The sequence below is a fragment of the Rhinopithecus roxellana genome, chromosome 17 (assembly GCF_007565055.1).
Source record: "Rhinopithecus roxellana isolate Shanxi Qingling chromosome 17, ASM756505v1, whole genome shotgun sequence".
Lineage (NCBI taxonomy): Eukaryota > Metazoa > Chordata > Mammalia > Primates > Cercopithecidae > Rhinopithecus > Rhinopithecus roxellana.
In genome coordinates this window covers 96,414,803-96,440,890 of record NC_044565.1, presented here as the reverse complement: position 1 = coordinate 96,440,890, position 26,088 = coordinate 96,414,803, and the positions used below count along the sequence as shown (strand labels likewise).

At 44.3% G+C, this 26,088-nt stretch overlaps 1 protein-coding gene across 4 annotated transcripts in view; it reads left to right on the top strand.

Moving 5' to 3' along the window:
- Positions 1-17,236, top strand: part of NCK2 (NCK adaptor protein 2) — a 150,432-nt gene extending 133,196 nt beyond the window's left edge. For 3 of the 4 annotated variants that reach the window (XM_010360985.2, XM_010360984.2, XM_030921117.1), the window contains 2 exons: positions 2,753-3,474; positions 15,953-17,236. In XM_010360985.2, coding sequence (XP_010359287.1) covers positions 2,753-3,474; positions 15,953-16,147 — 917 coding nt within the window. In that variant the 3' untranslated portion in view covers positions 16,148-17,236. The remainder of the gene's footprint in view (positions 1-2,752; positions 3,475-15,952) is intronic. The other variant, XM_010360986.2, reaches the window with a different exon arrangement.
- Positions 17,237-26,088: the final 8,852 nt, after the last annotated feature.

Sequence of the window (26,088 nt, the reverse complement as noted above, 5' to 3'; positions counted from 1 at the left end):
TTGTTTAAGCCACCCAGTCTGTGGTACTGATTATGGTAGCCTGAGCAGACTAACATGTTCACATTTGGGGGGTAAGAAAATCAGTACACAGACATTTATTAAGTAATTTGACCAAGAGCATGCAGCTCTCGGTCAGTCTGCACTGACCCTCTGAGTTGCCCCAAAGACTACTTAAGAGATCACATTCGAACAAAACAGGTTAAAATTTCTGCTGCATGCTTGCTATGTACAGTGTTCCAGTCTTAATGGAGAAGTATAAGCTCTGTGCAGGCAGAAAGCATGCTTGTCTGCTCATTTCACCCTCCATCAAAGTCTAGGTTTGTGCCTGGTATGTCTCAGGAACTCAGTGGCTGTATTAATTAATTTAAATTACTGTATTTTGTTTTTGAAAGAATTCACTAAAGTAGAATATTCATGTATCAATTATGTATAACATATTGTGATGGCCACTCTCTACTGTCTTTTTTGCTGATCTTGTCGCCTTTATTTTCATGGCCTGATGAATATTCCGAAACCCGCTCTTCCACAGGCGTTTTTTTCTCAAATAGCTTTTGTAAGTTACATGTTTGCAAAGGTCCATTAAAAGTGTATTGTTCATTGTTATTTCTTGACATCATTGTTGCCAATAAAAGTTGGCCTCAGCCTGGCCCCGGTGGTCCCAGCTTGCTAGCCGTTTGATAAGGCCGTAAGGCCTTCCTGCTTGAACTTCGGGCACCACTGCCTTCTGGACAGAAAAAGTTCGCTTTCATGGATGGCCTGCCTTCCGGATTGTGGAGCTGTGGTGTTATCCTGGTGCTCTCATTGTGTAGTTGAACCATCCTGCATTTGAAATCCCATGAAAGGATGAGTTCTCAGATTTGGAGGTTTATGTTTTTGTATAATGTGGGTTAACCCAAAGTAGAGATCTAAGTGTTTCACCTGTTCTAATATTCTGGCTTACTCTTGTGTTGCCCATGCACGTGAATAAAATGTGGTACAAAGAGAAATGTCAGAGGACATTAGCATAAATGAATCAGTGTATTTGCTCTGAAACGTACGTGGCCTCACATGCCTCCTGGTGCTGCGTGGGTGCACGTCCTAGGACAGTCTGCTGGGCAGGGCTGATCTGCCCCAGGGGGGCAGCGGCCCAGCTCTCCACCATTAAGGACAATCAGCCTTTTTCCCCTCTTGACTTCCTGCCCACTCAGCAAGGCGATAGAAGCACAAGTAATTCTTAGGACTGATCCCCTTTATTCTAGTTTAAGGAAGAAAAGGAGAAAGGGGTACAAGAAGCTACCCATGGAAGTGCTTTGAGGAAGTCATTTTGAGGAGTCTACAAATGACCAAACCTCCACACTGGTTAAGATAGAGGTCAAAGCAGAGCTGTGGTGGGAGCACTCATCTCTCAGGACAGCTAAGGAAGGCCAGGTCTGCCTGTGTGGGGTGTGTCCCCAGCTCTGGGGCAGACATGCTTTCCTCTCGTAGAATGTTCCAGAATTCCATGCATTTTAACACAGTTAAAACATTTTTACCTTAGGGCTTTTCTAGCATTTTTCATCACGCACAGGAAGAAATGTTTCTCATTCTGATTCAATACTCACATCTGTGACTGAAGAAACAGTACTTACTGTAATTGTGTTTGATGCACTGAAATTTTCTTCTTTATTCCCTTAAATTCAACACATACCTGTAGGCTGGTTGCAACCCATTAAACTAGTTTTTATGATCCACTAGTGGGCTTTGAATCACAGTATGAAAAATTGTGTCTTCGATTTAAGGTATCAGCTAAGTTTTCCTAATGCACTCATCACAGTCTGTTGTGGGAAATTAGTCTGCTGTTTTGAAAGAAGAGAAGAATCGTAAGACGAGAAGAAAGGTGAAGATGATGGGTTTTGCCCATTAGGGCTGTTATGCTGCCCAGGGGTGAAGGTGAGGGCAGTGAGTGTCCCAGGAGTGGAGGAGGCAGTGGCAAGGCAGCTGGGGGCAGGGCAGGTTATGCAGGCTGTGCTCCCTAAGACTGGATGGTCTTAAGAGTTCTAAGGGGTCTTTGAATTCATTTAGTCTGACTTCTCACCCATTCAAGGAATGAAAAAGGTATTTTTTCTGCATTTACACTTTATTTTTCTCAGAGGCACAGGGATGCTCTAAAAACGGTTATTTCAGAAGGAAACTTTCTACTCTTCCCATTATCTTTTGTGTCAGTGGTACTTCCGCATTTTTTGGTTTTGTTTGATTTTAGAGATGGGGCCTCCCTCTGTTGTACAGGCTAGAGTGCAGTGGAGCGATCACCGCTCCCTGCGGTCTCGAACTCTGGCTCAAGCCATCTTCCCACCTCAGCCTCTCCAGTAGCTGGGCCCACAGATGTGCACCACAGGTGGCTAATTTTTTTATTTTTATTTTTTTAATTTTTTGCAGACACAGGGTCTTGCTATGTTGCCTAAGCTGGTCTCAGACTCCTGGCCTCAAGCAATCCTCCCGCCTGGGCCTCTCAAAGCCTGGGATTCCAGGCGTGAGCCACCGTGCTGGCCCTGTGACATGTTTTTATGGGTAAAATAGATCAGTTTAAGTAGTTCTCAACTTTAAGTAACTTCACAACTACAGGAGGCAGCTGCCAGCAACCTTATTTTTCTGATGGTAATTACATTTTGTAAGCACTGTCCATGTGCCCCCTTGTATTTAACCGCCAGAGAAACTGCGTGGAAATCCCGGTAGGCTAGGGAGTGGGGTGGTGCCCAAGTGCCCCGCGCCACTGAGCCTTGCTGTGTCTCCACAGGCCTTGGCAAGACGCGCAGGAAGACCAGCGCGCGGGACGCGTCCCCCACGCCCAGCACGGATGCTGAGTACCCCACCAATGGCAGCAGCGCCGACCGCATCTACGACCTCAACATCCCGGCCTTCGTCAAGTTCGCCTATGTTGCCGAGCGGGAGGATGAGCTGTCCTTGGTGAAGGGGTCACGTGTCACCGTCATGGAGAAGTGCAGCGACGGTTGGTGGCGGGGCAGCTACAACGGGCAGATCGGCTGGTTCCCCTCCAACTACGTCCTGGAGGAGGTGGACGAGGCAGCTGCGGAGTCCCCGAGCTTCCTGAGCCTGCGCAAGGGCGCCTCCCTGAGCAATGGCCAGGGCTCCCGCGTGCTGCACGTGGTCCAGACGCTGTACCCCTTCAGCTCAGTCACGGAGGAGGAGCTCAACTTCGAGAAGGGGGAGACCATGGAGGTGATCGAGAAGCCCGAGAACGACCCCGAGTGGTGGAAATGCAAAAATGCCCGGGGCCAGGTGGGCCTCGTCCCCAAAAACTACGTGGTGGTCCTCAGTGACGGGCCTGCCCTGCACCCTGCACACGCCCCACAGATAAGCTACACCGGGCCCTCGTCCAGCGGGCGCTTCGCGGGCAGAGAGTGGTACTACGGGAACGTGACGCGGCACCAGGCCGAGTGCGCCCTCAACGAGCGGGGCGTGGAGGGCGACTTCCTCATTAGGGACAGCGAGTCCTCGGTAAGTTCGCTGCGCCCGCAGCTCTGGCTGGAGGCAGTAAATGCGGCTTGCACAGTGGCTCTGTGTGCCACGTCCATTTCACATTGTGTGAGTACACCAGAAAGGCGGGAGATGCAGATGAATGCAATTTAGTGTAATGTTTGCTACTCCGTGATTTCCTTGCATCTGTTTTGGGGATCGTAGGTGTCCATTTCTGGAGGTGGGAGGTTAACTAAAAAAATGTTTGTAGCTGACAAAAGTGGTTCTGCCTCTCTCGGAAGATTCCCCCTCTTGTATTTTACAGACTCAAACATCATTTTCTCTCCTGGTTGCCCATTCTGTGGACGTAGAAGGCCCGAGTGATTTACTTTATTTCTACTCGGTCTGTTTCCCAGAGAAAGCAATCTTTGCAAGACTGGTGGCTGGTTTCTGACACCGCCTTTTGTTGTTTACTTGCTTTCTCTTTGTAAACCGTATAATCCCAAGGTCATTGCCACGGCAGGCAGCGCCACTGAGTTCATCTCTGAAAAGCTTTTAAAGCACTTACGAGATGAATTGAAAAGTAAACAAGGGTTCTTGAGAGAGATGAGTTGTGTGTGTGTGCAGTGGGTTGGAGATATGAAGCCACTCGACTGGGGCAGCAGACCCACTTCCAGCGGTGGGCAGGCTGGGGGCAGTGAGTTTCAGGCATGGGGGTGGAGCCTGCATCCCAGAAGGCAGCCTTTTCGTGTGTGAAGGAAGTATTCGACCAGTTTTGCAAACGTCTTTACAAATACACCTTCTACAATCAAGAGACTTCCAAAACAAGCATTTAGGAGATAATGTTTGATGTATTTGAATTGTATTCGTTCTAGTAGGCTTCAATTTCATTTTTAAATACACACTGTAAGACTAGTAAGTATGTACTACCTGCTGCCCCTGCTGTCCTCTGAAAAGGTTACTGGCACAATAAATAAGTGCACATTCAGGAGTCCTGTTGACTGATCAGAGAAGCATTCAAAGCCCTCCAGAGAAAGGCAAATGGGATCTTCTCCTCTTTGAGGAAGGAGCATCGTGGTGGTGGAAACTGGACTCCTTTGTGGTGTCATCAGTTTTGCGGAGCCTTAGATGTGCTTGGACAGGAATGCCAGCCTGAAAGCTAACTTCATCTGAAATCTGAACTCTGAGATTTTCTTATCAAGTCACCAGAGTTTATCATTCCTGGCAAGACATCACATTGAATTGTTCTCACATGACGAGAGCTCTGTGCACCACTTCCTTTAGATCGGGTTTGAAGCCTTAAGCAAATTAAGGACAGCAGCGCTTTTAACTCAATCGAGCAGAAACTTAGAGAAAGTGCTGGAAAACCAATTACAATATTAAGTGCTTGGTCCAGAGTCCTTAAGGGCTAAGTATAATGCACAAAATATGATCTTGGCTTAAAATGTTTGAGTTTGAAGAGACTTCTCAGAAGGAAGTCCTGCAGTGTGGAGACATTGCTCCCAGTCATTATTCTTTCTGCCTAAGATTTGGGGAGAAGAGGCAAGACTTTAGAGAGTAGATGAAAAAGGTGTTCTCTGGGGTTGCTGGCCTTAGGGAGGACCTATGGCTTTTCTGTGGAACATGCACAGGTGGTCACTGTTGTCTGAATTCAGGGACCAGATCCCTTTGGATAAGGAGGGATGCATGCATTGGCTGGGTTTCATCTCAGAACTCTACACCCCACTGTCTCAGTTGCCTTGCATTGTTAGAGAATGAGTTAACTTTTTCAAAAGAACTAAAGCACTAATTGTTTGTATTTCCTTTTAACAATTTTTTAATTGGGGGCCTTTCAAGATGTTTTGCATTCTCTCCTAACTTAGAAAGTCAAGGAGCAACATGTATGATTCCAGGAATATAGGGTGGAAAGGGCTTTACTGGCACTTGCATCGGCTCTGCACACAAAGCAGCACCATCTTGGTCTGAGGCTCCACGTGGCCTGATGCTGTGCAGGGCAGCTTGTCCTGATGGATCTTGCCGTGACACAGGCCATTTTCAGCTGTTAGTGTGCATGCCTTGTGCCACGGGGATTCTACAAGAGCCCTGAGGTGTATGGCTTCTTTTCTCCTGACCGCAGAACCAGGCCAGGTTTGCTGCGTTTCCTGTTCATGACCGAGGCTGTTCTCAGCTGTCATCTGTGACTGCCAGGGACGTGTCCTGGTGGACAAGTGGACAAGTCCTTTGCTTGTTTTTTTTCCCACGATCCACTGCCTCCCCCCATCCCCATGTGTTTTCCTGCTCATTTTGGCATTTCCCAGGTTAGAGCTGGCTTTCACAGCCACCACCAGGCCACCAAGAGCCCTTAGGTTCATGATCTGACATAATTCCTTCACAGCATGCCAGGATGGAAAGGTTTCTGAGGGGTTCAGCCTCCCTGCAGGACTCAAAGGCAGGCATCTTCATTTAATTTCCTTTTCTCTTGGAATCTTTGGGCCTGGGCCTTTAATTGAGGTTACCACATGAAGCCTGGCTTCTGGATAAGCACAGCTGTTTCTTTTGAAATGGATCTTCAACATGCGTATCAGGTTTTAAAATACCCTGAGTGACTGCAGTGTAAATGAGCTAGACCCTTGCTTGACGATATTGAGAGGTGCTTATTTCAGGGAGGACAAACATTGCCACATCCTGCGCTATCCACTATCAGCAAGTGCTGGGTATTTCAGAAGTATCTGTTGGATATGTTAGATGAATCAGTGAACTAACCAATGAACGAACCTGTTGGGCCCTCTTTCCTGTCGTGAACTTCAGTGCCTACTGCTTGTTCTTCCATTTCTTCCTCCTCCGTCGCTCTCCTCTCTCATCTACAATTGTCGTTTATCCTTAGCAGCTAAAGGTGATACATTGTTGGTGCTTATTCTCTATATTTCGTTACCATACCTTCACCTGTGAGCTATACCTGCTTGAATCCAGATAACTCAGAAATCCTACTCACCCTGTGTATGTCCCTCATAAATCCTTTTATATTACATTTTGTCCACATTGATTCTATGGATGTGGCTAGAAAGCTGTACTTAAAATGAACAGTAACCCTTTACTGGGTTTCTGGTAAACTGTACAAGTTGTCAGTATTTTATTTTCTTAATTGCTGCATCCCCCCTCCTTGTAAAGGTTGTTCCGAAAGTGACACATCACAACTAGGATATGGTTGGAAAAGGTGCACAGCTGGCCTGGGTGACTTGCTGGACAGCATCAGCCACAAGTCTGGGAGGCCATTTTCCTCTGTAAGATTTTAGATCCCGGAGAGATCATGTATTTATTATGTCCTGCAATAGTATTAGATACTAATATTGTCATACAATACATTTGTTTCCAATAGAGAAAAACTCTCCTGCTAAGGATAATTTAACGCACATATTGGCCATACTAAAAGTCAATGGATGTTTCATTTCTGTTTTTTGAAATACATTAAAAGAGTTTGGCCAGGAAGTAAAGTAATTAGAATAGTTCCTTTCTGTATTTTCAAAGTTGTTTCTTATAGAAATTATAACTTCTACCCAAAACTCTATTTTCAGGCATTTTCATCATTCCATTTCTCCAAATAATGATTCTCAAACTGTGTAGTGTATCAGAATCACCTCGAGGCTTGTTAAAACAGAAATTACTGGGTCCTACCTGCAGTGGTACTGATTCAGGAGGTCTGGGGCCCAAGAATTTGCATTTCTATTAATAGCACGTTTCTTGGTGGTGATGCTGCTGCTTTGGGGACCACACTTTGAAAACCCTTGATCCCTATGATGCATTCCTGGTGGTTTTATACATTCTTGTGACTGTTATTAAAACCATTTCTGCATAATACTACATTTCCAAAATTATAAAAATATTGTCATAAAGCTGAACTTCATTTAGAACTATAGCTTTTGTTGAGTGGAATTTATCTCTTGAAGTGTATGTCTGTTGAGTTTTTTGGGGTTTTTTGTTTTGTTTTGGTTTGGGTTTTTTTGTTTTTTACTGTTTAGAGTTTGAAAATAAACTTGCTGTGTTTCTGCTGGTGAATTGGAAGGAGGCAGTTGTCAGAGCAAAGTGAAAACTGCTTCCAGGGTTTCATGGTTACGGCTCTGCGATCCGTAGGTGTTTCTTCATAAATGAGTTAATGTTGAGATGACTTAACCTTAGGTTGCTGTGAGCAGTGCCTGTAGGCATCTTTCCAGTTTCAAAGATAACAAGTTATTTTTAATTGCCAGGCTTTTTGCCCAGTACAAAATGGAAGTTTTAAGCCTGGATTTTTGTAATAGTTCTAATTTTAAGCATATTTAACTCTTGAAGATGGAAGGGCCTGCAAGACCATGCAGTGCAGGCTGTTATCTCGAACTTTAGTGCTCATCACCTGATTCTGATTCTGCCTTCTCATTCTGGCTGGCTCTTCAATGCTGACCTTTAAAACACACCAAGCAATGCATCATTTACTGGGATCTGTGAACACAGGCGTCTTGCTAAAAGCGAGTGCTTTTAATACAATCAGTAGCAAACCTGGTCAGTAAGAGGCTCATAATTTCTTTAGGGACCATGGCTCTTGGTTTTTCCCAGAAGGTGGAGTTGTGCTGGCCTCGTTCTGGGAGTTCTCCACGGTTGTCACGCACTGGGGTTAAAATTGCAGCTGTGGCTGCAAAAAATCCGTGACTATGTTGTCTTATAGATTTAGACATCTCTCTGGTTTACAGAACACCATTGTGTTACAGTGTCCCTACAGTGCTGAGTACAGTAACATGTTGTGCAGGTTTGTAGCCTGGGAGCAACAGGCCATACCTTGTCGCCTAGATGTGTAGTAGGCTGTACCATCTAGGTTTGTGTAAGTTCACCCTGATGTTTGCACAATGACCAAATCGCCTGATGATGTATTTCTCAGAACATACCCTGTCATTAAGCCATACATGGCCGTGTGTGTGTGTGTGTGTGTGTGTGTACGTGTATATATATACACACACGTATAAATATACATATATATACACACACACATATATGTAAAATGGCCCTTCTGGTAGGTGTGAAGTGGTAGCTCGTTGTGGTTTTGATTTGCATCACCACATAACTTTTAATCTCGGCTTTACTTTTTGCTTGTCTTCATTCAGGGGGCATATGTCTCCCCTTTTGAGTTGTATTTCTGTGTGGGGTCTCTCATTTATCTGGGGATGTTTCTCATGGCACTATTACTAAGCATTTCTTTAACATGACCTTTGTAGCATGGCAAGAGCAGCACAGAGTAACAAAATAGAGTTTCAGATCCCTGTGGAGTTGATAACACAGAAAGCCATTTAAATTAGTTCATTGTAATAACTGATGGTGGAGTCATTTGCAAACTGGTCTTCTCACCCATCTTCCTTACTGCATTGCATTTTAGCATTTTAAAAATCCCATCTACAGTATAGTCATTGGAAGTATAACGCAGTCAAGCATAGATGCTGCCACAAGCGAGCAGGAGAATACCCGTGTATAATTTTCTTCAGCCACCATCCATGGCAATAATTCCAAAGTGTGGTTCCTACACCAGCAGCATCAGCATCACCAGCAAACTTGCTAGAATGCAGATTGCCTCAGCTTGCTGACTTCGAATCTCTGGGGTAGGGCTCTGCAACCTTGGTTTGAGGAAGCCCTCTGAGTCCTTTTTTTCTTCCAAATCCTGAGAACCTATGAACCCCTGAATAATTCCGATGCTCCAATTTGAGAACCACTGCATCGTGGAGTATGCACTTGATTCAAGCCTTTATGCATACTGTTTGTGTAATATAGTAAAATTCTGACTTAAGTTGTCACTCAGTCACATAAGGTATGACACTGTGGAAAGACAAAGAATAACAAGGACAATATTCTAAAGGCCTATACAGTGAGGTATATTACATGTGGCTTTGGGAAATACATTTGAGGATAGGGAGGGCTAAACACACACATGCATACTAACTGGAAAGTGGACACGGAATGCTCCGTTTTCCTAGATTAGGTAGATGGGACTTGGAGGGCTGTTCTATAGTTGATGACTGATTTTTCATCATTTATGTAAATAAGGTTACTTCCAAAGTTAATGAGATGAATATTTGAACATGTCAGTGTGGACTGGCTTCAGGCCTGCAGAGTAAATATTTTATAGAGTGAACATTGATAGGAGAATAGGAAATGCTGGTGAGACTCATCACACTTGGGGCAAGGAAGAGAGAATCTGATGTAAAAACAAAGAGCGCTGAGTCACCTGACAGCTAGCAGCATCAGTATAGACAGGAGTTATTTTGATTAAAAGAAGGCTGCCTCAGACAACTAGGGAGGTGACCGAATAGAATGGTGAAACTGAAAGGCAGTTTTTCCGAGATAAAAACAGAGAAACTATTAATCAGTGGATCACGATTTGCCTCTAACCCATTTGTTCTCACTTTTGGGAAGTAAATGAACCACTTCTGTGGATGGAAGAGTGCCTTCCGTAAAGAAGTAAAAGAATAAAAACATGTCTTTACCAAAAGAAAAGAATGATACAACTTGTGATAAGAAGCCAACAGGATGACCTCTCTCTGGGGATAGAAGGAGATGTGCAGATTATGGATGCTTGGAGACTTCAGCATGGCTGGAGATCAGTCCAGGGTCTGTGTGGGGGGCCTGGGGAATCACACAAAGGGCATTTCTACCCTCATCTTTTCATCAAGTCCAAAGTGAAAGATAAGGAGAAGTTTTAAGGTTTAAAGAACCAAAAGGACCTGGAGCAAGGCCCCTTCCTCCCATTTCCTCCTGACCATTGTGCTTAGAAGAAAATCACATTAATGCATAAGCTTTCAGGGATGGAGGAGGAAATAAAGGATATTAAAGTCTGTCCTCGGCATTCATTTTTTTTTTTTCCTTCTATGAGAAAACAATGATTAAATCTTGAGAGAGGGAAAGGCATATCTGATCAGGACATCTGTTTTATAAATTGCAAAGGTGCTTTTCAGCAAGTATTTGAGGCAATGGATCAAGCTGGTGAAGCCGTAGAGATGGGATCAAAGAGTGTGCTCTCTACTGTTCTTTTCTGAAAGTACCCACTTACCGCAAGCACAAATTGCAAAGAGATGAGGTGTAAGAATTACCTGAAGGAATGAATAATGGAAGAGGTAGTCAAAATTAGAAAATTTTAAGTCTGCACGTTTGTGGCACACCAGATACTCTGAGCCCGGTGTGGGGATGTGGAGTTAAATAGGGTTCTTGCACTTAGTTATATTCAAACATAGACTCTAAAGCCTAAACAAAAACAACAGTGATCATAGAGGCCCCGAGAGAGGTTGGTTTTCCACCAACCTGTTAATTGTCCTTAGATTCCACTTGGAAAATGACTGTCTGAAAAGAAGGGTCGAATGAATGGGTTGTACTAATTGTTCATTGTCCAGAACCATTGATTCAAAAACTATGAGAACAGAAAAATCCTTCCTTAAAAGGAATACTCACAGAAGGACATAACAGGAAGAAGTGGACTGATGTTTGAAAATTTGAAGAATTTGCCCAGTAATCAGCACAGAGAAATTACTATATATCAAGTAAGTACAGTATTTGGAGATGGAAAGTGTAGGAAATGTGGACAGTGGGAGGTAGCACAAAGGTGGCGATTAAAGAGGAGAAATCAAAGGGCAGATGTTTCAAAACCCAGGGACTGAGTCTAGTTAGGTTTTAGTCCAACCGTAGAAAATCTTAATGAGTGTCGTGTCCGTCTATGATGGCTTAAAAAGATGTCCATAAATTCTTTACTACTCTGCTTCAGAAGGTAGAACCTGACCCTCTTCCCATGGGCATGGGCTGCACTGAGCAACTCACTTCTAATGACCAAGATGTGGCAGAAGCGATGGAGGGCAGCTTCCAAGATGGGCATTTCGTGGTTGGCTCTTTGCTCTCTGTTGATTTAGGGTGAGCCAGCTGCCATGTTGAGAGTACATTCAGGCAGCCCTACAGAGCCCCCCGGGGGTTCATGTGAGCAGACTGCCTTGGAAGTAGAGCCTGCATCCCCGGTCGAGCCTTCAGATGACTGCAGCCTCAGCCAGCATCTTGACTGCATGTTTCAAAAATGTGTTAAGATTCTTTGACAAGCTTAAATGTAGAGTACTCTGCCATACTATCAGTACTCGTACTTGTTGAGGAACGAGTGTGGCGTGGTCCTTTTTCATCTGATTTCTTGAAGTCTGTTCTAGAAAGCCAACCATGGAAGGACTACAACAGGTGAGAACAGGACTGATGGAGTTGCTTTTATGGGAATCATTCCCTGGCTCCCTCTGGAGGCAGAGTTGTTTTGGGTCAGGAGTAACTCCGTCTCCATCAGATGCAGGGACTGACTCACTCTGAAAGGAAGAGACCATACAGCAGTGTCCCAGCTGTCCCTTCAGGGGAAATTCCCTATGAGAGATGTCTGGAGCAGAGCCAGAGTCCTCAGGACAGACTCAGAAAGGTATCTGCAGACTGGCACTCCCTCCATCATGGGCTGCTTTGCCCATAAATCGCATTCCCATCTTTTTCTGGTGGCCAAACATTTGTTGATGGGCTCCAACACTACCGATGTTTGTTCCACATTTTCTTTCTTCCAGTTCTCAAACTGCATCAGAATCCCGAAGGGCTTATTGAAACACATGGTGCTAGAGGTTAAAACGCAGATGACTGGGCTCCACCCCAGAATTTCTGCTGCAGCAGGGCTGAGGCAGAGCCTGAGAATTTGCTTTTGTTTTTTCTTTTTTTTATTTAATTATTTTGAGATAGGGTCTCACTCTGTCATCTAGGCTGGAGTGCAGTGGTGCTATCATACCTCACTGTAGCCTTGACCTCCCGGGCTCAAGTGATCCTCCCACCCTGACCGCCCAAGTAGCTGGGACCACAGGTACGCACCACCACACCTGGCTAATTATTTTAAATTTTGTGTAGAGATAGGGTCTTGCCATGTTGCCCAGGATGGTCTTAAAGTCCTGGCCTCAAGTAATCCTGCCACCATGGCGTCCCAAAGGGCAGGTATTACAGGTGTGAGCCACCATGGCTGGCCCCTGAGAACATGCTTCCTAACCAGTTCCCGGAGGATGCTGATGCTGCTGGTCTTAAGAGCACACTTGGAGAACATCTTAACTAGTTCACCTTCACACTTCACTTAGAGGTGTTCAGTGGTAACGTGTAACGGTGTGTGTTAGTATACAGATTGGTCTTTTTCAGATTTCCTACAGAAAATTTCAGTTTAAATTAAAGAGCACTCCCCAACTTTTAGCACTCCTGCTTGGCATAAATTGGTTCTACATCCTTAACTTGAAGGTTTCTGGTCAGGAGCCCACGAAATTAAAAATTACCTCTTCTGCTGTGAAAATTTTATTGCTACAACTCATGCGTGCATACAGGCACACACACACACCATGATGTTAAATTAAGGAGCTTGAATTAAAAGCAAATTTCCCTTATGTAGAAAGTCATCTATTGATCATTTGGCTTAATTAAAATTGGGAGTATCATATATTTACCGTGATTCACTCCCATACTGCCTCCACTAAAAATGATGCCACTTTATCTCTAAGTTGAGCCTGGCTTATAGTAAACTCTATAAGTGAGACTGCCCTTCATATTTTCCTAAAGGCACAACTTCTAGTACAGAATATACATCTTTACAGAATATGAATCATCTATAGGCTGAGGCCTAATCTGAGATTAACCTTCTGGTTTCTTCCTGGAGTTTCATCCAGGAGCATGCCCTGGGCCTCACATGGCGATGAGATGGGGCTTTTCCCTTCAAAGGTTTGTTCTTATTTGGTCTATTTGGGACAGAGGTATGCATAAAGACAAACTATACTTACAATTGTTCCTTTCATTCTTTTCTGTTAACAGCTGTGGCTGGTGGGTGAGCCCAGCTGCCTTGCACAATTCGAGTCTTCTCCGACACTCATTCCCCTGAGTTGTCAGTGGCATAAATGGAGTGATTCCTTGTTTTGCAAGAGTTGCACACTTCTTATCAAACATATTTGGGCTTTTGTGAACTCTGTAATAGACAACGGCCTAGGCCTTTGTTAACTGTCTCAGGTCCTGCTGGGAGGTCGCAGAGCGGGGCCGAGCTGCTGGACCCTCAGAGCAGGAAGTTCCTGGGCTTTGAGAAAAGCAGAAAGCTGGTCTGGGAATTCCATGAAAAATTTCAGATGTTAAGCTGCGGTCCTGCCACTGGCCAGGCATGAACCTGATGCTACCTACCAAGCCAGTGGGTAGAGGATTTACCTTGTTTGGGGTCAGTGAGGCTTCTTAACAGTGGGATAGCCTTTGAGCTGAGCCTTAAGAGAATAGTTGATCATGAGGAGACAGAGGATGACCCCAAGAACACCATGAACAGGAGTGACATTGGGACTGGGGGTGGGAAATCCTTTAGTCTGATGGATTGGAACCACAGGCAGGGGCCAGTTGGGTAGGTGAGTTTTACTCTGGGGCCCTTGAGGGGAGACCAGACTCCCTCCTCCACTCCACCAGCCACACTGCCTCTTTAGTGCCACAGAACAGGACCTGCTTCCCTTTCTTCACCAAGGTGCCAATTTCCCGAGCAGTCTCTACCAGCCCTGCCTCGGAGAGCACAGGCTCAGCTCCACATTGTCCAGAGGGCTCTCCTGCCCCGCAGTGCATACCTGTGTGTGCACACACATTCACACACATGCACTCACACGCTACACATACTCTCACACACTCTCAATACTCACATACTCCCTCTCATATCTGCACACGCTCACACACTTAGACCTCCAATACCTCTTGCTCCTCTCTCATGCAACTCTGTTTTCTTGTTTTGTTTTCTTTTTTTTTTTTTTCATAGAACTTACTGCCCTGTGCAGTCATCTGTCCACCTCTATTTATCTGCTTCCCACACTGGATTGTCACAGAGCATATGTCCTGCATGCACACACACGTATCCAGGGTACCGCCTGCCTGGCATGTGTTAGTAACTAATTGTTATTCATTTAATGAATTGATCAAAACTTGATATTTTTTACAAAGAACATTTATCATTTAGTATCTTCTTTCCTGCATGTTTTTCAGCAAATGAGATAAAAGACCTCTCTCTCTATATATATGTGTGTGTGTGTGTGTGTGTATATATATATATATATATATATATATATTTTTTTTTTTTTTTTTTTTTTTGAGATGGAGTTTCGCTGTTGTCGCCTAGACCAGAGTACAGTGGCGTGATCTCTGCTCACTGCAACTTCCACCTCCCGGGTTCAAGCGATTCTCCTGCCTCAGCCTCCCAAGTAGCTGGGATTACAGGCACGCATCACCATGCCTGGCTAATTTTGTATTTTTAGTATAGATGAGGTTTCACCATGTTGACCAGGCTGGTCTCAAAGTCCTGACCACAGGTGATCCACCTGCCTCGGCCGCCCAAATTGCTGAGATTACAGGCGTGAGCCACTGCACCTGGCCAATAAAAGATGCATTTTGATTAAAATAATGACATGTTTCTAAAATATTCTGAAATATAAGGCACTGACATCACAGAATTTAAATATTTTTCAATAAAATCTATAATCAAACCATAGTTCAGCTTCCTCTGGGATATTGTGAACTATGTTTAAAATGCGACCGGAATTTCCACTGCTGTTCATATTTTCAAATGCTTAGAATTAGAAAAATTAGCCAGGCGTGGTGGCACATCAGGAGGCCGAGGCAGGAGAATCCGCTTGAACCCGGGAGGCAGAGGTTGCAGTGAGCCAAGATCGCACCATTGCACTCCAGCCTGAGCAACAAGAGCAAAACTCCGTCTCAAAAAAAAAAAGAATTAGAAAAATTTTGACGTCTTAATTTCTAATAGTGTTAGACATCAGAAACAGTAAAATTTCTAGCTACTGCCTGCATACAAACCACTCTTAATAAATTCCCAGTTTATCAAAAAATAGTTTGGGAAATGAAAAACGGCAAATTTCTTCAGCAGTCAGGGCAACACTGTATATTCCATAATGAGTTTGCACTTTTCAAATAACTAAAACACATTTAGCACTGAAACTGGGCTAAGCAGAATTTATTTTTTCTGTGGTTCAGAATTTCAGAATCATGGACTGCCTCCAGGTCTTTCTGAATGAACATCAGATGCCGTTCTAGATATAAAACAGAGATCTGGCTGGGCGTGGTGGCTCATGCCTGTAATCCCAGCACTTTGGAATGCTGAGGCGGGGAGGTGGGGGAATCACCTGAGGTCAGGAGTTCAAGACCAGCCTGGCCAACATGGCGAAACCCCGTCTCTACTAAAAATACAAATATTAGCTGGGCATGGTGGCGGGTGCCTGTAATCCCAGCTACTTGGGAGGCTGAGACAGGAGAATCGCTTGAACCTGGGAGGTGGAGGTTGCAGTGAGCCGAGATGGCGCCACTACACTACAGCCTGTGCAAAAGAGTGAAACTCCGTCTCAAAACAAACAAAAAACCAGAGACCCAGTGTTTGAGGAATGGGTGGTTTGGATTTAGACACACAGGAGATGTGGATGGATTTAGACACAGCTCCCAGCTGTGGCCTGGCTGTAACTGTGTTCTGTTTCCTCCCCAGCCCAGCGACTTCTCCGTGTCCCTTAAAGCGTCAGGGAAGAACAAACACTTCAAGGTGCAACTCGTGGACAATGTCTACTGCATTGGGCAGCGGCGCTTCCACACCATGGACGAGCTGGTGGAACACTACAAAAAGGCGCCCATCTTCACCAGCGAGCACGGGGAGAAGCTCTACCTCGTCAGGGCTCTGCAGTGACGGCGCCCCGGCCGCACACTCGCCTCCCGGGCCCCATGGTGGAGCTGCCCGCCCGGCCCTGTGGCAGAGGCTCCTCCCGTGGGGACGGCCCCGACGGCTTCTCCGCGAGTCTCTCTTTATGTTCAGGTCGCTTGGTCGGTTTGTCTCCCATTTGCCATCCAGGCCTAACACCCACACTCGAACCCACCCGGCCGGCCAGCTTTAGAGGAGGGGAGGAGAGGGGCGAGTTCACATTATTCCTTTTCCATCGGAAACGGCGCTCGTGCATTCAACTCGTTCCCGCTCATGGAACCCCTCTTTAAAAAGACGCAGGGCACCTGTGAACGCAGGAGCGAGCCTCAGGCCACCCAGCGGCAGCACCCGCGTCCTGGGCACTCTGCGTGCTGGGCAGAGCAGGTGGGCCCCAGTCCTAGCAGCCCTCGCCCAGTGTCCTGTGCCCTTACATGGCTCCCGGACTCTGCAGGGAGCCGACACGTTTGCTGATAGCAATACTGGAACCATCAGGTGCGATGGCAGTGAGGAGACTGCCCAGTGCCTTTGGGGCTGTGCTTGCAATAAAGAATTTCCTGGAAAGGCAGTCTGCAAAAGAGGGAACCGGTGACTCAGAAAGACAGATGTTTTGGTAATTTACCCCAAATGTGCCATCCACATAGTGCTTTTTCCTCTTGCCCTTCGGCTTGTTTGAATCTCACAATTATGTATTTAATTCTCAAAGAAATATGTATCTGTAGCTGTTTGTTGACACTAATGCAGATGATTAAGGAAAACAGCTGGTCTTTGGGGAAGGGAGCTACCAACACTTTATACACACACACGTGCACACACACACACACACACTATATATATATATATTATTTACAGGGAAATTTTTCAGGGTTTACAAAAGAGTATGTGATTGGTAGTAAGAGACACAGAATGTTAATGAAGAAATGGCATTTTCTTTTTCCTTTACATTTGAACTTCTTTATAGTTTAAATATACCGTCTTGAGATGGCACATTCCTACGATTGAAGAAGGGGTCTTGAGATCCCCTAAACTTGCATACCCAGTTTTTTGGATATTGTAATAAAAAAAAAGTATTATGACAAGGCTCTGTGTGTATTTCTCTTTGGGAAAACGCCGACTCAGTCATGGGAGAGTAATTACTGAAGCATTCACTCATTGCAGAGTGGGAATCATTTTTAGAGAACAGCTTAACATTTATTACTTGTGTGTTTTCATTTTCTACCCCCACATTTTTGTATATTGAAATAATGAGTTTTAATTAGTGAAACTCCAGGGGAACCCAGAATCTCAAGCTTGGTCTGAACTTTGCTCTTTGGAAAGCATTTGTTTAGAAATATGTTGCTGAACTCTTGGCAGCCAGCGCTCTCATAGCGTGTGTCCCCCATGGCTGACTCTCAATTTGTCCTCTCGATTGGGAGCATTTATATTGATGCGCCAGGCCTTGGGGGTGCAGAGTCACATGACTTGGCATTTGTGCCCTCCTAGGTCAATCACGTATCAGGCGCTCCCTCTGCGCCATGCACTGCACTCCCATTTGTTCCTCATCAAAGCTCCATGAGGATCATCCCCATTTTATAGATGGGGAAAGTGAGGCCCGCAGGCAGTGCACCCAACACATGGCTGCTGTGTGGTGGAGCCAGAATGCACAGCCAAGGATCTGCACCAGCGCTGGACCCTTCCAACCCCAGCCTAGGGAGGCATTCGGGAGAAGCGAGGTGTTGCACTTACTCTGCCATGCGAGTTACCTGTGAGGAGATTGTATCTTTTTGTTGCCTTAGATTATAATAAATTAGAAGTCTGGTGTCTTATACCTGGGGTTGGTGGCACCCAGTTATTGTGAATAGACATTCAGGTGAGTAAGGGAGATCATTACATGAGACAGAATACATCCAGGGAAAACCCAGTTCCTCCAGACTCTTGGTCCCACTAATGAGAATGACATTTTGACCCGATGCTGGAATCCCACTAAATATTGAGTGCCTGGACTGCTGAATGACTTTGATGCACACATAGCAATTCAGGTATAGCCGAGCAATTAAAGGACCAAAGACAGATGTACATTTTGGCTTCGGGAACTTATTTAAGACTTGTAGGTGACAGTTATTTTCAGTTTTGTCACATGCTGGCTTATGGGCGTCCTCTGCCGGTGGGAGGTCAAGATTATTATTTTTGTATTAAGGAACCAGCACCCCAGGATGTCAGATGGACCACCGGAGGGTGAATTGATAATCCCGTGATGAGCCACTAGTCAGAGTGGGAGGTCCAGGCAGGGTCCCCATGTGGCTTGAAGTGTGGCCACTGATGCTCTGGCCAGGCGGGTCAACCTTCCTGCCTGTCTGGAGATTTCCTGGACAGATAGTTCTTATTTGCTATTCTGTTGCCTCTTTGCACAGACAGCAAGGGACAATAAAGGTTAGTCATTCTGTACTCAGGTAACTTTGCTCACTTTTTTGTATCTAAATATGCCTTCTACATAAAGATCATGCCATCCTGCTGAATCACAGTGCATAACCACCAAGCCCGTCACGTGTGGTTTATGGCCCAGTGCCATTAAATGATGTTTCTAGTGAGCTACAACTGGCCATCTTTTTTCCCAAACTGCATCAAAAATTAAAATCGTACAGTCTTTATAATGGCTGAAACCAATGTTTCCAAATTGTTTTCAGTGCTAGTTCAGCTGTGTCTTGGTTTCTATGTGCTAAACGGGTCTGCAATCAACTTTTCTACCATTCCTACCGCTCAACACCAGAATACCAAAGTAATTTCTTAAGACCAAAGTTCAGAACGGAAAGGATACAAGAGTTTGAAAGTATCATTTAAATCTTAATTTCAATAAACGTGAGTCTGGTTTTGGCCTTTTCTTACTGGAATGCAGCACTGTTTATTGTTGGTATCTGATTGTCGTTGATGTGGTTATTTTGGTTCTAACATCCTGCCACATGCTGGCTGCTCTCCTGAGGAGTGGCATTGCAGGCTTTGGGTACCTGTTTAAGCCAGGCATGATGGCAGTGCCCAGCTGTTCTTACCAGCCCTGGGACTTCAAGCAAATTACTCAGCATCTCTGCTCTGCATGTGTTTGCCCCCGAGGCAAATGGGGCTGCCCTGGTGAGGGTGCTTGTGCCAGTGCTACCTAACAGTGATGGACGCCTGCAGGGGTGGCCTGTGTGTGTCAAGGGATCTGCTCAACATTTTTCTCGCTTGGAACTAATTCATTAGTGCCCTGTTAGCCAGGGGCTTCCTCAGGGCCCCCCTGAAGAGCCAACTGCCTCAAACCCTCAGTGTGATCCTTCCCTAGCAGTCTTAGGGTCAATGCACCCCTGCTTCTTAAAGTTTAGACTCCTCGAGTGTTGAAGAGGAGTTGCTTCACCAAACTGTTCAGCTGTCTTTCATTAGAAGCCCAAACCAAAAGCTGCACTCAGCCATACTCAGCACTGGCCTTCTTGCCTGCAGTGGTTGGCAAAATCACATCCCTAAAAATGATCCTCTTTGGGGTAGGAAACATCTTTGTTTTCTCCTTAGGGGTTGGGAGTGGGGTGGGACGGTGGGAAAAAGAAGTTCACTAAGCCAACCAGTATTCCACAAATGCTGGGATGTTCCCCGCAGGCTTCAAGTAGATGAGAGTAGAACCCAAAGTCAGGTCTAAACCACCTCATTGGAACCTCCCGCTGGAACATTCTCAGCCCAAGTCTGACACAGTGGCTATTGAGCATTGGCCAAAAGTTCAATAAGCCAACCAGTGTCCAGAAAACCTGTGTCATCCCACAACCCCCAGCAGATGGCATTCCCACTGCTGAGGAAGCTGGCCGTTGCTGAGTGCAGCCCACTTGGACCTCCAGCCATTAGGAAATGTGTTCCTTCTTGTGCTGTTCCTCAGACTCCAGTTTGCAGGGCAACAGGGTAGTCATCTGTGTGTGTGTGTTTTTAACTTGTAAGTTCAGGGGCACATGCGCGGGTTTGTTATGTAGGTAAACTTGTGTCATAGGGGTTTGTTGTACAGACTATTTTGTTACCCAGGTACTAAGCCTAAGCCTAGTACCCGTTAGTTATTTTTTCTAATTCCCTTCCTCCTCCCACCCTCCACCTTCCAATAGGCCCCAGTGTGTGTGGTTCCCCTCTGCATCCATGTATTCTCATCATTTAGCTCCCACTTACAAGTGAGAACATGCTGTCTATGGTTTTCTGTTCCTACATTAGTTTACTAAGGATAATTGCCTCCAGCTCCATCCATGTCCCTGCAAAGGACATGATCTTGTTCTTTCTTACGGCTGCATAGTATTCCATGGTGTATATGTATCACATTTTCTTTTTCCAGTCTACAATTGATGGGCACTTAGGCTGATTCCATGTCTTTGCTATTGTGAATAATGCTGCAGTGAACATATGTGTGCATGTATCTTTATGATACAACAATTTATATTCCTTTGGATATTTACCTGCTAATAAGATTGCTGGGTCAAATGATAGTTCTGTTTTTAGGTCTTTGAGGAATCACCACACTGATTTTTACAATGATTGAACTAATTTACTTTCCCACTAACAGTGTAAAAGTATTCCTTTTTCTCTGTGACCTCGCCAGCATCTGTTCTTTTTCAGCTTCTTAGTAGTAGCCATTCTGATTGGTGTGGGATGGTATCTCATCGTGGTTTTGGTTTGCATTTCTCTAATGATCAGTGATGTTGAGTTTTTTTTCATGTTTCTTGGCCACATGTATGTCTTATTTTGAAAAGTGTCTGTTCATGTCTTTTGCCCACTTTATAATGAAGTGGGTTTTTTTCTTGTAAATTTTTTAAGTTCCTTATAGATACTGAATATTCAGTATACCTTTGTCAGATGCAGAATTTCAGAAAATGTTCTCCCATTCTGTAAGTTGTCTTTTTACTCTGAGGATAGTTTCTTTTGCTGCGCAGAAGCTCTTTAGTTTACTTAGATCTCATTTGTCAACTTTTGCTTTAGTTGCAATTGCTTTTGGTATCTTTGTCATGAAATCCTTGCCTGTTCCTATGTCCAGAGTGGTATTGCCTAGTTTTTATGATTTTGGGTTTCACATGTAAGTCTAATCCATCTTAAATTGATTTTTATATATGGTGTAAGGAAGGGGTCCAGTTTCAATCTTCTTCACTGGTAACCAGTTAACCCAGCACCATTTATTGAATAAGGAGTCCTTTCCCCATTGCTTGTCGTTTGTCAACTTTGTCAAAAATCAGATGGTTGCATGTTTCTTATTCCTGGGCTCTCTATTATGTTCCTCCATTGGTCTATGTGTCTGTTTTTATACCAGTATCATGCTGTTTTGGTTACTGTAGCCCTGTAGTATAGTTTGAAGTCAGGTAGCATGATGCCTCCAGCTTTCTTCTTTTTGCTTAGGATTGCCTTGGCTATTTCAGCTCTTTTTTGGTTCCATATGAATTTTAAAATGTTTTTTTCTAGTTCTGTAAAGAATGTCAATGATAGTTTAATAGGAATAACATTGAATCTATAAATTGCTTTGGGCAGTATGGCCATTTTAACAATATTGATTCTTCCTATCCAGGAGCATGAATTTTTTTTTCCATTTGTTTGTGTCATTTCTTTGAGCAGTGTTTTGTAGTTTTTCTTATAGAGCTCTTTCACCTCCCAGGTTAGCTGTACTCCTGGGTATTTTATTCTTTTTGTGGCAATTGTGAATGGGATTCTATTCCTGATTTGGCTCTTGGCTTGACTATTGTTGGTGTGTAAGAATGCTAGTGATTTTTGTATGTTGATTTTATAGAAGTTGTTTGTAAGCTGAAGGAACTTTGCAGAAGTTGTTTATCAGCTGAAGGAGCTTTTGGACTGAGCCTCTGGGTTTTTCTAGATATGGGGTCATGTCGTCTGCAAACAGGGATAGTTTGACTTCTCTCTTCCTATTTAGATGCCCTTTATTTCCTTCTCTTGCCTGACTGCTCTGACTAGAACTTTCAATACTATGTTAAATAGGAGAGAGGGCATCCTTGTCTTGTGCTAGTTTCCAAGGGCAACGCTTCTAGCTTTTGCCCATTCAATATGATATTGGCTGTCGGTTTGTCATAGGTCACTTATTTTGAGGTATGTTCCCTCAATACCTCATTTATTGAGAGTTTGTAACATGAAGTTGTGTTAAATTTTACTGAAAGCTTTGCTGCATCTATTGAGATAATTGTGTTTTGTCTTTAGTTCAGTTTATGTGATGAATCACATTTATTGATTTGCATATGTTGAACCAACCTTGCATCTCAGGGATAAAGCCTCCTTGATCATGGTAGATAAGTTTTTTGATGTACTGCTGGATTGGGTTTGCCTGTATTTTGTTGAGGATTTTTGCGTCAATATTTATCAAGGATATTGGCCAAAAGTTTGCTTTTTTTGTTGTGTCCCTGCCACGTTTTGGTATCAGGGTGATGCTGGCCTTATAGAATGAGTTAGGGAGGAGTCCCTCCTACTCAATTTTTTAGAATGGTTTCAGTAGTAATGGGTACCAGCTCTTCTGTGTATGTCTGGTAGAATTCAGCTGTGAATCCATCTGGTCCTGGACTTTTTTTTTAGGTAGGCTGTTTATTACTGATTCAATTTCAGAGCTCATTATTGGTCTGTTCAGGGATCTAGTTTCTTCCTTTTTCAGTTTTGGGGGGTGTATATGTCTAGGAATTTTTCCATTTATTCCAGATTTTCTAATTTATGTGCATAGAGGTATTTATAATATTCTCTGATGGTTATTTGTATTTCTGTGGGGTAGTGGTAATATCCCCTTTGTCATTTCTAATTGTGTTTATTTTCATCTTCTCTCTTTTCTTCTTTATTAGTCTAGTTAGCAATCTATCTGCTTTACTAATTTTTTTCAGAAAACCAACTCCTGGATTTGTTCATCTTTTAAATTTTTTTGTGTGTCTTTATCTCTTTCAGTTCAGCTCTGATCTTGGTTATTTCTTGTCTTCTGCTAGCTTTGGGGTTGGTTTGCTCTTGATTCTCTAGTTCTTTTAGTTGTGATATTAGGTTGCTAAATTAATCTTTCTAACTTGATGTGGGCATTTAGTGCTATACATTTCCCTCATAACTGTCTTAGCTGTGTCCCAGAGATTCTGGTATGTTGTATCTTTGTTCTCATTAGTTTCAGAGAACTTTGTGATTTCTGCCTTAATTTCATTATCTACCCAAAAGTCATTCAGGAGCAGGTTATTCAATTTCTTTGTAAGTATATGGTTTTCAGCAATTTCCTTAGTCTTGATCTCTAATATCATTGTGCTGTGGTCTAAGAAAGTAGTTGTTTGATTTCACTTCTTCTGCATTTGCTGAGGAGTGTTCCGTGTCCAATTATGGGGCTGATTTTAAAATATGTCCCATGTGCAGATAAGAATGGATATTCTGTTGTTTTGAGGTAGAGAGTTACGTAGATGTCTATCAGGTCCATTTGGTCCAATGTTGAGCTTGGGTCCTGAATATCTTTGCTAATTTTCTTCCTTGATCTGCCTAATACTATCAGTAGGGTGTTGAATTCTCCCACTATTATTGCCTGAGAAGCTAAGTATCTTTGACGGTCTCTAAGAAGTTGCTTTATAAATCTGGGTGTCCCATGTTTGGTATATATTATTTAGGATAGTTATGTCTTCTTGTTGAATTGAACCCTTTACAATTACGTAATGCCCTTCTTTGTCTTTTTAAATCTTTGTTAGTTTACAGTCTGTTTTGTCTGAAATTATTATTGCAACCCCTGCCTTTTTTTGTTTTCCATTTGCTTTGTAGATTTTTCTCCATCTCTTTATTTTAAGCCTATAGGTGTCACTACATGTGAGATGGGTCTCTTGAAGACAGCATACCAATGGGTCGTGGATTTTTTTTTTTTTTTTTTTTTTTTTTAATCCAGTTTGCTACTCTGTGCCTTTTATTTGGGGCATTTAGCCCATTTTGCATTCAAGGTTAGTATTGATATGTGTGGATTTGATCTTGTCATCATGATGTTAGCTGTTTATTAAGACTTGTTTGTGTGGTTGCTTTATAGTGTCACTGTTCTGTGTACTTCAGTGTATTTTTGTATTGGCTTGTAAGTCTTTCTTTTTCATATTTAGTGCTCTTTTCAAGATCTCTTGTAAGGCGGGCCCAGTGGTAACAATCTCCCTCAGCATTTGCTTATCTAAAAAGGATCTTATTTCTTCTTCTCTTATGAAGCTTAATTTGGCTGGATATGAAATTTTTGGTTGAAGATTATTTTTCTTGAGGAACATTGAATATGGGCCCCCAATCTCTTCTGGCTTATAGAGTTTCTGCTGAGAGGTCTGCTGTTAGCCTGATGGGGTTCCCTTTATAGGTGACTTGCCCTTTCCCTCTAGCTGCCTTTAGCATTCTTTCTTGCATTTCAACCTTGGAAAATCTGATGATTATATGTTGTGGGATTGATCTTCTTTTGAATTATCTTACTGGGGTTCTCTGCATTTCCTGAATTTGAATGTTGGCCTCTCTAGCTAGTTGGGGAAGATTCACTCCTGTGGCAGTGTTGGATGCATGCAGACATGCTCACTGACAGGGCAGGGAAGGCAAAACCTGCTGGCACACACACTCTGGCAAAGCAATGTTGGGGGTGGCTGTGGGCCTCAGGGAAGCTGCTGTGGGGGGAGGAAGCAAGCAGGTTGCTGCATGGCCATGAGTGATACCTCACTGGAGCTCTCCACTAGTCAGCCATGGTCCACCAGTGCAGGCTATGGGCCCCCAAGGTAGCTGAGGCTTTCCTGCAAGTGGACTCAGCCAGGCTGGGGCCTCAGGAGAGGCCAGCAGACCAAGGGTACTCAGGTCCAGACTGGCCCTGTCTGATGGGCAAGACAACTCTGCAGAGTTCAGGTCTGACAGTTCCCAGAGGGCTAAAGTCTCCTATGAGAACAAGTAGAGCCTAGGTGGCTGGGCATCCCTGGCTGTGCTCCACTGCAGATGCTCCCACACCAAACCCACTGGGCTCTGCATCAGCTGGCATGCCCCACTACCACTTCTCTAAGCAGCTCTCCCTGCAAACTCGAGTGTCCACAGTGGTTGAAGGGTCTCCTGCCAGGATTCCAGGGGCCCGTGGTAAGAGTAGGTTGCTCCTTATCAGTTCAATTCACCTATTCCCCCAGAGTCACTGGGGACCAGGAGTGAGTCCTGGTGTGCGGTAGCCCTCCCCTGCAGGGTTCCCAACTTCCTCCCCATTCAGCTTAACTTCTGTATCTTCCCTCCATGTACTCTCAGAGCCTTCCCTCTGAAGATCTGTTAGGACTGTGCCAGTGGTCTTAGTCCCTCAGTGGCAGCTGTTCTGCCTGGCTGCATCTAGTTGGCCTTCTTGCCCCCCGCCCCAAATCTCTATCTGCATCTTTAACACGTTGCTGGAAGGTTCCAATGAGGTGGTTTGGACCTGCACTTTGGGTTCTAGTCTAGTCTACTTGAAAGCTTTAGGGAAACATGTTGCTCTCAATGCATGCCATCTCCAGCATGTCCTTCTCTTTGGGCCATATAGAATAGGGGTCCCCAGTCCCTGGACCATGGACCACTACTGGTCCATGGTCTGTTAGGAACCAGGCTTCACGGCAGGAAGTGAGCAGCAGGCAAGCGAGTGAGCATTACTCCCTGAGCTCTGCCTCCTGTCAGATCAGCAGCAGCATTAGATTCTCATAAGGGTGTAAACCCTGTTGTGAACTGTGCATGCAAGGGACCTAGGTTGCGCACTCGTTATGAGAATGTAACTAATGCCTGATGATCTGAGGTGGAACCGTTTCATCCCAAAACCATCACACACACACACACACACACACACACACACACACACACACACACACACACACTGGTTTATGGAGAAGTTGTCTTCCACAAAGCCAATCCAGGTTGGGGACTACTGATACAGAAAGAAATATCTGATCTTAAAGGCCTAGAGTGCTTTTTTTCTCTTTTGTTAACTGTCTTACTTGCCTTAACCTCCATCGGGT